Source organism: Chlamydotis macqueenii, chromosome 4, assembly GCF_036417535.1.
Source record: "Chlamydotis macqueenii isolate bChlMac1 chromosome 4, bChlMac1.mat, whole genome shotgun sequence".
Taxonomy (NCBI): Eukaryota; Metazoa; Chordata; class Aves; order Otidiformes; family Otididae; genus Chlamydotis; species Chlamydotis macqueenii.
Genome location: NC_141559.1, coordinates 81,220,689 through 81,234,235, shown reverse-complemented (window position 1 = coordinate 81,234,235; position 13,547 = coordinate 81,220,689). Strand labels below are relative to the sequence as shown.

The following is a 13,547-nucleotide window of genomic DNA, read 5'->3' as shown; positions in this document are numbered from 1 at the left end:
ACTGTTGGCATCCAGTTCCAGGGACAGTCTTGACACTGGAAAAGATGGCAACAGTGTGGGAATGAGCGGTACAGGGGCTGCAGAGGAGCAGAAATGCCCATCAGTCACCATGAGGTCGTTGCTTTTAAAAGTCCTTCCTCTTGTCAAAATGCCCATCCTTGCCAACACCTCAGAAACACGCTTTCTTCACACAAGTTGGCCATATTGGGCCAGCTTTGTCTAATTCCTGCCCTGTCCTGACATAAAGCATCCAAATCTCGATGGAGTAAATTGTCCTGTTTCTTCTCTGACACATGGTGCTGCCAGAGCTTTCTAAACGCAAGGCTGTCCCCATAACACTTCTCAGAGGAGCCGAACACTTTGTTTTTTTCCTGTCATCTTTCTCAGATACGGCTATCTCGTTTTGTCTTACATTTGGCAGAACAAATTCAGCCTGTTACAAAGACGTGGAATGGAAAACTTTACCTAATAGAAACTGGGACTTTTCCGGAAGAGTCCCGTAACGTTGATAGGTGCTATCAACCCTACCTAGAATACATCAGAGCAATCGTATCAACTAAACATCCTGATTGATCGATCAGAAGATAATTTGGCTTGCTTTCCCAAGGAAATAGACTCATTTTCGGAAGAGCCTTGAGCGAAAGTGCTGTATATACTCACTGAAGTGAGCACGCTTCTAATTGGAAACCCTACAGGTAGTGTGAAGCTTTTACACCGTTACTCGCTAACGCGACCCGGTTTTTGGTACCTAGTTCATGCTGTTTGTTGTGGCAAAACCAATTAAAAACAAGCTGGTAGCAAAGAATTAAGCAACCACCTTGCGTGATCGTACCAAAGAGTGTCCCCACCCTTCTGCTCAGTCTTTGTTACATCTCATTAACCAGATCATCAGAATTAATGTGGAAATACATATCCAAATATAAATTAATGAAGATAAATCAGGCTAATTAAAAGCTCCTTCCCAGAATATCCAGGACAAAGTTTTGTGTCTGCAAATATAACTAAACCATCAGACTCAGCTTAACAGAGATGCATTTAATGTTATATGGTGTATTTTGGTATTGGTTCCAAAACTCCCATTAAGAGATTTTGTAACATTTTGCCTACTGAATCGCAGTAGTTTTAAATTTTTCAAGATCTATTTTTTTCCTGTTTGTGGTACATCCATCATAGCAACTGCCTCCAGATGCGTCAAGCCACCGCGGTACAAAAACAGACATTTGGCTTTAAATAGTTTTATTTGGTGGTGTGGTGGGTGGACTAGAAGCAGAGTGATCCTGTACATAGGTCATGGGAGAGCTGGGTCCTATTCCCAGTCCTATTCCCTATTCCCAGTCCTATTCCCTAGAGCTGGGTCCTATTCCCAGCCACATTGCTTTGGCCAGGCAGAGGTGAACCATATGTTCAAATTTGGGTGCCCAAATAATTATTTGAAGTCTAGAATGCTGCATCTCTTGTAATGAGGCAGACAACAAACACTGTTCTAAACCTCTCCATCTATCTCTGTCCTTCTACGTTGGGTAAAGGGTAAGAAGGGCGCCACACACACTCCTTGGGGCTCCAAATAATCATTTTTTTTCTGGATATTTCCAAACAGAAGTAGGTGGTTTCCCTGTTGTTCTGACACAATCAATGCAGATGACACCCAGCCAGGTCCCCTCTGCCTGGACTATTCCTCCCGTGCTCTCCCAGAGGGCTGTACATCCCGGTGCATCTCCGTGCCCATGCCCACCACGTGCATCCCTGCTGTCATGCCCTAGGAACGACGTTCTGGCAGGCTGCAACACAGCCCCAGTGTTACTGCAGAACTGGGAAAAGAGAAGCAAAAATCACATCTGAGGGCTCCTTAAGCAACAGCATAATTTGCCTGGGAAAATAATGGATTTGCCCTCACTGCAATGCTTTAATAATAGTTTTGGAAAACAGGTCAGGAGTGGTTTGGGGCCAAGTGATCTTTCCCTGAGAAAGTGAGATCAGCTGGAAGACCCATCCATCCCTTATGATTGAATGAATTTATGCTAATACGGCATGAGCCCGTTTGATGGAAACATCCTGTGGTACAAAGAAAACAAGAAGAATCTTGCCTCTTGCCTGGACGACGTCCAATAAATCAAACTGGAGCCTGGTATCTAGCAGTTTTTGAGACTCTGTGTCTGTGCCTTTGCTGGTGTTTTTAATGGATGCCTGGTTCCTGTGGACCAGGGTCAACGAGGGATGTGTGGCAGATGGAATAATTCGTTGCAACTGGTCTTGTTCCAGTTTGATTTGATGCTCTGGCTCACAGCTAATTATTTCAAAGCAGTTGCCCGTTCCTTTTTCCATGCCAGTTCTGCCACTTCCACCATGACTCAGAAAATTTCAGGAGATACAAGAAACTGCTCTGACAATCAAAGTAATCAAATGGTCTATCTTTCATCCTCCTCCTTTTAAGTCGCATTGTTGATCAGGTCCTCCTGTGCACAACAAGACTAAAGAAGTTTGGTTTTCTGCCTAATTGTATCTTGTTTTGGGTTTTTTAGTGAGTATTTCCTGATGTCTAATCAGGGGCTGAGCTCACTCTGCAGCATTTCTTCTCTGAGGGAGAGTATAAATGTTCCCACTCCTTTACCCATCTGCCCATTTTGGTAGAATCTTTGTATACTGAGGACATTTATCACTTTCTCAAATGTGATTAAGATTGATGAGAGTTCATCAGGTGGTGGGGAAAGGCTTACATGCACACAGGCACAGAGTGATGACATAAGCCCTTTTGTTTTTTTTTCTCAGGAAGCCATGCTAAATGCTCTTCCACCAGCATAGAATTAGATTCTCTGCTTCTACCAGCACAGACTTGGTCTCATCCGAAATGTGCTTCTACCTACATTGTCTTCCCCATCATTTATTTTACAAGTGACAGTTACCAAAGCCTGAGCACTGCTCTGCCTCTGTGAGCCCGTCTTCTGCAAAATGTCTTGTGAAAGGACTATGAGAAATGGCATCTACAAAAATATTTTTTTTTTGCCTTGAAGGAGACCTTTCTGAGTCTGGTTTGCATGGCAGCTGCCTTTCCTTCAGGACGCAGGTAAAAAAGCCAGTGCACTGTTTTTCTGAATCATAGCTGGAAATGAGTACCGGCTTCCGCTGCGAACACAGGCGAGTCACCACCTCAAGGCAAACACAAGAACATGAAGATGGAGGGTTTTGCTCATACTGAGGGATCTCCTAATTCATTCCTTGTCTGGGTAACCTGCTGCTTGTGCAGGGACAGAGTGAAGGGAGCCTCGGGTTGTGGCCTTCACCCTTGTGTGACACCAGCTATGGGTGCTGCTGTGCCTTTCTCACACTGGTCTTTATTTCTAACCAAACCTAAAGAATAACAAACATGGGAGCCCACCACCCAGACTAGACTATGCTTCTTAAAAAAACAAGGGCCATCGAGGTGTGTAAATCGCCATCCTGGGTACTGGCTAGTGCATTTTTGATCCTGAGGGATGGTTGTTTCCTATTAGATGCTTCTGGGGTGGTAATGGAGAAGGTCTTTGCCTCCATTCCTGAGCTGGTCCCATTTGGGGTCCCACATTGTGTTTGCATGTTCCCTAGCCACTGAACAGTGGGTGGGAAGCAGAGCTCCATCCCTCTTCCTATTCTTACCTACTTCCTCCTGAATCAGGTTTGAGAAAGCAGGTGACTATCTACAGGAGTTGTGTAGGGGGTTCTGGTTCCTTGCTCCATTGCGTAGACACTCTAGTGCAAGGACAAATCCTGCACCTAACTTCTAGCAGGTTTTTCCATTACCAGAAGAGCCAGTGAAGCCTCTAGGGTTGTATGACTTAGGAGAGAGTTTCTCTGTCTATACTCTCTCTCTCATAAAGGCTTGAGCTGGCACAGGATTGAGCTTTCTCTCACCTGAGCACCTTGCTTCCATGACACTTAAAAAAATCCAGACTAGGATACATCCCACCTCTCTGAAAATACCTGCAGTGCAGACACTGTCAGCTGGTTAGTTGCCCCTGCCTGCTTTTGTAGTCAAGGGAGAGGAAGAGGCAGGTAATCACCACAATTAATTTCATCCTGAGGAGGATGTCCAAAATAGGTCAGGTGAGTCACAACTTTAGGCACTCCCCTCGGAAAGATAAAGGGAGATTTGGGTGAATATGATGGATTGATCCGGTGTTGGTGTTGCTCAGAGAGGGAGTTGGATCTTCAGACCTTCCAACTAGCATCTCCATGATTCTATGACTAGCTGAGACGAAGGCACAGATGTCTGAGACAACCAAAGGGAGATGAAACCTATTCTACAAAACACCCTTAAACTCCTGGCCCGCATAGAATGGCTTGAATTGGAAAGAACCTTGATGATCATCCAGTCCAACTCCCCTGCCCTGGGCAGGGACACCTTCCATCAGACCAGGTTGCTCAGAGCTCCATCCAACCTGGCCTTGAATGTCGCCAGGGATGGGGCATCCCCAACTTCCCTGGGCAGCCTGCTCCAGTGCCTCACCACCCTCTCAGTGAAGATTTTTTCCCCATATCCAATCTAAACCTACCCTCTTTCAGTTCAAAGCCATTACCCCTCGTCCTACCACTACATGCCCTTGTCAAAAGCCCCTCTCCAGCTTTCTTGTAGCCCCCTTTAGGTACCGGGAGGCCGCTATAAGGTCTCCCTGGAGCCTTCTCTTCTCTGGGCTGAACAGTTACGTTCTCTGGTTTCACTAAGGCACCCTGGCATAAACCGCACAACCACCACCCACGACCCCCAGACGAAGCAGCTGGGCAGAGCTGTACTGCAGAGCCAGCAGAAGGTACAACTCATATGAGACTTACGTGTGTGATGAGGATTTAATGTCTTGCTGAACAACCAGCTGCTTAAAGAGTCTCATTAGCACAGAAACTGTTAATTGTGTTAAAGCTCCTGGTGATGGCATCCTGTGCTCGGGGACATGTACCACAAACCCAAGAGTGAGCTGAGTTAATAATAAATAGACTGTAGAAGTATTGGGGAGTTCGAGCTCTTTTAAAGAAGATTATGTAGATTATTCAAGCATGGGGAAACGGATGACAACATTTGGCACATGCATAGCTGCCATTATTTAAAATTATTGGTTATTTCAGCTTCTCAGCGCTGATGTGTTAAATACTACCCCTGTGTAACTAACGTGGAAACTATTCTGCAGAGAGTTGCAAAGAAGCCTGCAGACTCACACAGACACCAGCGACAGAGCCAGCACAGAAGTTTCTGATTGCTAAGTCAACGCTAAGCAGCGCTGGGAGACTTTTTTTTTTTTCAGTTGAAAGCTTGACTTATCCTAGAAAGTACGATTAGATAACAGTCAACAGTGTAAGTCAACGACAACTTCTTGCAAATTCATGTCAAATAGAAAAATAAAGTCAAAACATTTCAATATTTTCAGAAGAAAACAGATCACTTAGTAATTTCATTTTAATGTGACAGCTCATTTTGAAATGCGTCTGAGGACTCATTTTTTAATAAACTTCCATTCAGTCTTTTCTTAAATTGAAAGGATACGTTTCACTTCAGTCGAAAGTGATTTTTGTTTCTCACTAGTGTTTCTTTCTAATTTAAAATGTGTATCAATATCAACTCCAGCTGGCCTCAACGTACTTCCCGTCAGTTTGTCTAACAAGTAAATAAAAAAAGCCATTCTATTTAACCATTTACAGCCTTCTTTTCAAGGAGAATTGGCCCCAGCATGCTTCATTTTGTGGGTTTACAGAGAAATTTGCTGATTTCTCAGAGTTTCAGTCACATCTCCTGAGCTGTAAAATCAGAGATTAGACCCTGCAGAAGTTTCTGTTCTCCTTCTAGATAGCATTGAATGAATCTCAGGTTTGACTAGGAAATCACAATTAATAAAAGGGGGATGAAAGCAAAGGCAGCATATTTTTTAGTCATAAAATAAATGAACATTTGCTGTGTTTATGTTATATGTATAATACAGCAGGAAGCAAAGATCAAAGCTGTGTTTATAGAGAACTTGGCAAGTTGTGTGTTTGGAGGAAGAAAATGGGTTCACAGGAGGTACTTAAAGAATGAAGTTTGGATTTTTAGCTGGTGTAAATCAGCATATCTCCTTTGACTTCAGTGCAAGGGCAGTGATTTACATCGGTGGAGAAGGTGGTTCAAGGATTTCAAGGGAGAATAGAGAAGGTAAAACAAAACAAAATATATTTTTTTTCCTACTGAAAAGTATTTGTCTCTATTTTCCTAGTCCTGGGAATAACTCAGAGGAACAGAATCCCGGTTCCCAGCTTCATTGGCTGTAAGGTGTAAAGGTGTGAATGAGGTTGGGAGCTGGTTCCTCCCTGCTGATCAGCCAAGGAGGCGAGAGTCAGACTGGGGTTGCCCAGAGAGCTCAGCCTTTGGGTGCTGGCATCTCCCTGAGCCTCACAGTTCCCAAACTATTTATTTGCAGGCTACGAAAAATCCCCTAATGCACCTGATCAATGAAAGGGAAACTGAGGCACGGTCAGACGGGATAATTCATCTCGGGTCTTGCAGTGAGAGTTCACCGCAACCTTGCTGCTCCGTGCCTGAGTTATATCATGAACTCCCACGATCACATAGGGTGAAAATAATTCACAGCAGCAATTCCACTGCGATGGAGAGCTGAGATAAACTCACGAAACACCACCCTCACCCAGACAAAGAAACTGAAGCCAAGAGGTACAAGACACCAGCGTGGTAAGACCAGACACCCACAACCCTGATCCACTGCCCGAGGGACACCTTGGCTTCCAAGGTGCCGCTGGTCCCGGTGAATTATCCCACTGGAAGGCGGATTGGGATGGAGCAGTGTCTAACAGCCTTGGGCTCCAGCTGTCCCCAGGGGGAACAGCCAGAACGCTGGAGGGACATCCAAACCTCACCAGGTTAAAAACAAATCCTGTGGTCATGGTACTGTTTCCATTGACTTGAGAGGGAGCCGCGAGCAAGAGGATTTGACAAATCCTGAGAAAAAGTGCGTTGCTAGCGATAACATTTCCCTGGCTGCAGGGTTGCGTGGATCCAAGTCCCCAGTGGGCTGTGGGACGCGCGGGTCGCACCGTGCAGACGGAGGGACAGACCTCTCTGCTCTGCTGAGCTCTGTGCAGAGGCCATCCTCTACCTTCACAAGTTATTTAAATCTCTTCCCCTCGCCCCTCGGTTTAGCTACATCGCTCCAGAGGGTTAACCCGATACCCTGAACCATGCTACCGTTGTTAGATGATGAAGAGCACCGGCTTTCCTGCATTTTACAGGCTGCATGTGGCACGGGTGCTGGAAGGGGACGCTGCTTTGGACATCACAACCCCCCCCTGCCCGTGGGCTCTGTCCCTGCTTAGCCTCCTCTGCACGCAGAGGGACGCATCTGTGTCCCTCAGGGGGAAACTGGTACACTGGGCTACAACTTGCCAAAACTTTAGAGGACAACTCACCAGACAACCCCAAATGGACACCCAGGAGCACAGGCACCCTGCCAGGGCCAGGAGCTGAGGGCAGGATGTGGATCTGTCCTGGGAAATCACCCAGGACCATCGCCCTTGTAGATAAGGGTCCTGCTCCAGGTCCCTGCACTGCACAGGCATCCCGGGAAGTCGGCGGGACTTAGACTTCAGATTCCGACACGCTCCTCAGGGTGAGGATCAAACCTCACACATCTCCAGCATCTTCACCAGCTCACAGCAGAGGTGGGAGCCCTGGGCCCATGGGGGCAGATCCTCTGCCCTCCCCCAAATTGAGAGGAAGGGAGGCTGGGGGCAGGGACGGCAAAGCGGTTGGGAGAGCACAGTCAGTCTGAAACAGAGCTGCCTCCTCCTTAGCTTGAACTTTATTAATTAAACTGCTGAATGCAGAATGAATTAATTAAACCAATTAGCATGCTGCTATTTTATTCATTTGCTGTTTACTTTGATGGATTATATGACTCTGATTAATAAATATTGAATAAGTGTTAATGAATTGAATTAATTCATTGCTGGTTTGTTCACCTATCAGTCACCTATCCCTCATCTCCACGCATGAGTTGTGTCCTGAAAGTTTGTTCTGAGAAACAGATTCCCACGGGCTCAGCCATGGGAAGTGGGGCTGGGATGGGGGACAGAGTTACTTACCAAAAGGCAGAACGAAGAAGAAGGGGAACCAGCAGAGGATGAAAACACCCACGACGATGGCGAGAGTCTTGGCTGCTTTTTTCTCACGGGAGAACTTGAGGAGCCGCACTGAGAGGGAACTTCTGAAGTTGTGCCCCTTGCTCCGGGTGCTGGAGAGAGGCTCCTCCAGCACGCTGCGGCAGTGGATGCGCAGTACCACCTCCATGGATTTATTCCTCTCCTTCTTGACCCCTGCCTCCAAGCTCCGGGTGGTCCTCCTGGCCACCACGTAGATCCTGAAGTACATCACCAGGATGACCATGAGGGGCAGGTAGAAAGAGAAAAGGGAGGAGAACACGGCATAGCCTGGCTCCTCCGTGATGCTGCAGACGCTCTCGTCTGGTGGTGGCGGCTCCTTCCATCCCAGCAACGGCCCGATGGAGATGACCATGGAGGAGAGCCAGACCACCACGAGGATGACCCCCGCCTTCCTCTCGGTCATGATTGTGGGGTACTTAAGGGAGTACTTGACGCCAATGTACCTGTCCACAGAGATGATACACAGGCTCATGATGGAGGCGGAGCAGCACAGCACGTCCACTGCTGCCCAGATGTTGCAGAAGATGCGTCCGAACACCCAGAAGCCCAGGACCTCCAAAGTGGCCGAGAAGGGCAACACGGTGGTGCTGAGCAGCAGGTCAGCGATGGCCAGGTTGACGATGAAGTAGTTGGTGACCGTCTGCAGGTGCCGGTTGCAAGCCACCGAGAGGATGACGAGGATGTTCCCCACGATGGCCGAGAGGATGAAGACGGCCAGGAAGACCCCGACGCCCACCGCCTGCACGTCCAAGATGAAAGTCAGCGTGGTGCCGTTGCCTTCGGGGTTCTCCTCACCTTGTAGCCCCCAGGACCCGTTGGCAGCGCTCTGGCTGCCTTGTCCCGTCCGGTTCCCACTCAAGCTTCCATTGCTCAGCTCAGGGAAAGTCATTGTAGAAAAAGTCCGGGCTCCATGGAGGGCGAGGAGAAAGCGATGGGGAAGCGCAGCCCCCTCGGCATGATCCTCGCAGCCCCCCTCCGAGACTCGCTCAGCACCTCCTCGTTCCCCCCAGACTCCGTCCCGGGGCGAGGCTCGGTCCCCCAAGCCGGGATGAAGGGAATGGAGGGCGGGCAGGATGCGCTGCTCCTCGCGCCCTCCCCAGCCCCTTTCACACCGGCCGGCCGCTCTGCCCCCCTCCTCGCCACCGATTCTCTCCCGCGGGGGCAGCGGGGTCGGTGCCCCCCCTCTGCCCTCTCATGCTCCGGGGTGTGGTGGGGGGGGGGGGGGCAGCGGCCGGCAGCGCTCGGCGGCTCCGCTCGCCGCCTTTCCCCCGCTCGCACGGGAGAGCTCCGGGAGGGGCGAGGGGAGGGGACGGGAGCCCCACGCGTCAGGTGCCGCCGGAGGAGGAGGAGGAGGAGGAGGAGGAGGCGGCGCTGCTCTGCGGGACAAGGCGAACCCCGGGCGGGGTGAAGCCGGTAGCAGCGCCGGGCGCTGCCAGACAGCGGCGGCGGGGTGGGGGGGGGGGATGGGGAAAGGAGGGTGGGGGGCAGGGATGAACTTAGGGGACAGGCACCCACTTGAGGGGTGGGCAGGCACTCACTTGAAGCGCGGGGGACAGGCAGCACTGGGGTGCAGACACCCCGAGGGGGGGCATGCAGACACCGCGGGAGGGGGTGCAGGTACCCCAGGGGGGATGCGGGCAGTCGGAGGGGTGCCAGCACCCAGAGGGGAGGGATGTAAGTACCCGGGGGGGTGGAGATACCCGGGGTGGGGGTTGCGATACCCGGGCGCGGGGGGGGCAGCCGTCCCACCGCCGCGCCGCTCACCGCCGCCAGGGGGCAGCAGAGCGCAGGGTTTGCCCGGCGGCGCGAGCGGCCCGGAGGGTCCCGTTCCCCTTCCGCCACCCCCACCCGGGGCTGGGGGCTGCACCTTCGCGCTGGAAACCAGGCGTGCCCTGGCCCCCGGGACCAGTATCCCACCAGGAGGGATGCTCTACAAGGCTGGTGGGTCCCGATCCCAGTATCCCACCAGGAGGGGTGCTCTGCAAGGCTGGTGGGTCCCGATCCCAGTATCCCACCAGGAGGGATGCTCTGCAAGGCTGGTGGGTCCCGATCCCAGTATCCCACCAGGAGGGATGCTCTGCAAGGCTGGTGGGTCCCGATCCCAGTATCCCACCAGGAGGGATGCTCTGCAAGGCTGATGGGTCCCGATCCCAGTATCCCACCAGGAGGGATGCTCTGCAAGGCTGGTGGGTCCCGATCCCAGTATCCCACCAGGAGGGATGCTCTGCAAGGCTGGTGGGTCCCCCGCCAAGCCCCAGCATCCCACCAGGAGGGATGCTCTACAAGGCTGGCAGGGGCTCCTTTCTTGCCCCGCATCCAGAGCTTCCAGCAAGCATCCTTCCCAAACCAAGCCCGGTCCTCCCATCCTGACACTGCAGCCCAGGCATCCTTCTGGGGCTGCCTTCCCAAAGCAGAAGGGACAATCAGGGACTTGCATTCGGGATGACGTGTGATCGGCATCTCTGCGTCTGTGACTTAACCCTGCCGCAAGACTTGGAAACGGCAGCTTGTGATTAAAACATATAGGCACATATTTCCGGCTTATTTAAACAGGACTGTTTTTTTTTTTTTTTTTCCCACTGATAAAACCAGATCCTGTTTACACTGGTTTCCTCCCAGTGACCCTACTCTCCTGCCTCCATACATTGCGATGGGGACTGACCCCAGAGTTGAACGCAAGCTCTCCCTCAGCTCCTTTCTACTGTACACAGGAAATATTTCCTTGGAGTGTGTTTATCCATGATTTTTCAACATTTCTTTCTTAAAAAATTACTTTAAATGGCAGTCCATGTGGACACTGAGGTGATTTAACTGTTGCTCTGTCAGAGTTATGGGAGATCTGTTGCTTCACTGGATATAAGAGTGGACAAAAAAAAAAGTGTATTTATTCCCTTATTTTCCATCACAATCACTGCAGGAAATGGTAATTTTTTAAAAAAATATTCCTTATTTCTTTCATGCACTTTTCTCTTCCTTAAATTTTACCCACCTTCTTAGAGTTGAGTTTTTGACCCTGCTGAGAACGAGCGAAGTACAAAACCCCCAAAAATACGAGGAAACAGGAACAAATACTGTACAATAAAAATGTTCAAAAGGATAGTTTTTCTTAACAATCCCCACTCAACAAACCCTCTAATGTGAATTAAAAAAAAAAAAAAAAAGCCCAAACACCCAACACTTCAGGTCAAATTACTCATTTTCCTCATGTTTTGATGCAAACATGTCAACCACCAAAATGAAGTATTGTTTCTCACTGGGATGCTAAACTCAGCATGGGATGATGTCAACCCGTGGAATTTTGAAGCTGTATCTTTGCAGCTACACAGATTGCTGTCTAGATAAATATGTCTCATGTAATCTATCCAGCGACATATAGAGATAAGGAAAACATGTTCCTTTGTCCAAAGTTAAGGCTGGGCTGAGCTTCTCACGTACAGTGGGATTTTATCCACCTTTATGGTCAGAAAATAAAAGCTTCTCCCAAATAACGTGATAGGAAATGCCGGGAGGGTGAAGATTGCCTCTGCCCTGCCAGTTGCTCTCCCCAGGTGAACTCTCCTCCTCTCCTGCCTCCTCTGAAGACATCTTGCCCATGTTGCTGAGAGGCTGGAGCTGGCTTGGACTGCAGGATTTGGATGGGATGCGGGGATGGGACAGCTGAGCACATCCCGTGTCGTCACCGCAGCTCAGCTAACGAACATCCCCTCATTAAGATCCAGTTACATCATTGCTTTGCATCTATCTCCTTGTTTCAGTCTACACCATGGCTATTATGGTTAGTTTAAAATAATAAAGAACAGGTTTATATTAATGCATTTAAACCCAAATAAAAGAGTTCAGGTAGGTCTACGCAGAGGAACCAAAGGGCTTGGAGTGAACACACACAGAGACCTGTGGGCATCTGGGACCTTGTCAATCTGCTGGGCTTGAGCTGGACGGAGGTACAACTCCTTCCCCTCCCTCTTTTTCACCTTTTTTTACCTCTTAGGGGCAGAGTTTATCCGAGGACTTGGGTACATGGTGGTGTGAATGGAACTTTTTAAATAAAGACACATACACCAGATGAACAACGTTTGTCACACCGTAATTACATGTTACGCCTGAATCTTGAAAAGGAAAGGTGATTTTTCGGTGCAAAAGACCACAGCTTAAAGGATTTTGATCAGCATTTCCATGTACTCCAGATTTGTTCAAGGCACAATGAGGAGAGCGATGCCCTGGGTGCAACCTTGCTCTGCAAAATGGTGGTGCAGCTGCCTGCAGCATCTCCTGGGTCCAGAGTTGGGCGAGATGGATCCTGCTCACAATAAATGCAGAATAATGCTGAAATGGTAATATTTAAGTGATTGTAAAAATGAGCTTGCCTTGCTGTGGGCAGGCGATACAACAATCCTCTTGGAAGCCAGGACTGGTCCTCGCTGCAAGAGATGATTGCAAAGGATGATTCAAACCTGCGCCACTGTCCCTTGTGGTGCCCAGGGTGAGGGGTCCCAAGAAACTTGAGATAAGGATGGTAAATGGGAGAGCTAACAGGCAAAATACGGTCAGGACGTTGCCAGAGAGTATTATAATTCTTGTAGCTAAGGGAAGAATGGTTGAATGTGGTTAATTTTTCACCTTTGTCAGTGTTATGATGATGTTATTTTGACTTCGTTGTGGGAAATTATTTTTGTTGCTGTAAGTGAGGTTTGTGAAGGTTGTGTGATGAATGTATATTTTAAATATATTGCTGTATTTTTTTCAATTTTATTTGAAGTCTAGGAAAAATCAGGCTATGCTTTGAATATTTATATCTTAATCAATGAGGCGAGAAGGATAAGGAGAGGAAATAGATTATATTAGCTGACTGATAAAGATGGGGAAAAGAAAATCAGACAATCCTCTTATGGCATCTACCTAAAATTGCCCAGACATGTGTTATACCTTCCCTTTCCCCTTGCCTTCCCGCTCCCCTAAACCACCCCAGCCACTATCGCATCAACACCATTACTACATTTACAACATCTGCCAGTTTTCTCCTTTGCGTGGGAATGTGTCTGCTTTGGGTTTGGCTTGGTTTTAAACTGTTTGCTACCCTACTGCTGTGCAGGTGGCCATCAGTGGTCTCCAGACAACTCGTGAGCAGGACAGTGGTGATCCAGCCCAAGCCCCTTTACTGAACATCATAGAATCACAGAATCACAGAACGGTTAAGGTTGGAAGGGACCTTCAAAGCCCATCCAGTCCAACCCCCCTGCCAGGAGCAGGGACATCTCCAACCACATCAGGTTGCTCAGAGCCCCGGCCAACCTGGCCTGGAATGTTTCCAGGGATGGGGCATCCACCGCCTCTCTGGGCAACCTGGGACAGTGTGCCACCACCCTCAGTGTAAAACATTT

At 49.1% G+C, this 13,547-nt stretch overlaps 1 protein-coding gene across 1 annotated transcript in view; it reads right to left on the bottom strand.

The window, feature by feature from the left end:
* ADRA1D (adrenoceptor alpha 1D) overlaps positions 1 to 9,415 on the bottom strand; it is a 49,229-nt gene extending 39,814 nt beyond the window's left edge. The window contains exon 1 of the mRNA XM_086747385.1: positions 8,092 to 9,415. Coding sequence (XP_086603511.1) covers positions 8,092 to 9,058 — 967 coding nt within the window. The 5' untranslated portion in view covers positions 9,059 to 9,415. The remainder of the gene's footprint in view (positions 1 to 8,091) is intronic.
* Between the last annotated feature and the right edge of the window lie 4,132 nt (positions 9,416 to 13,547).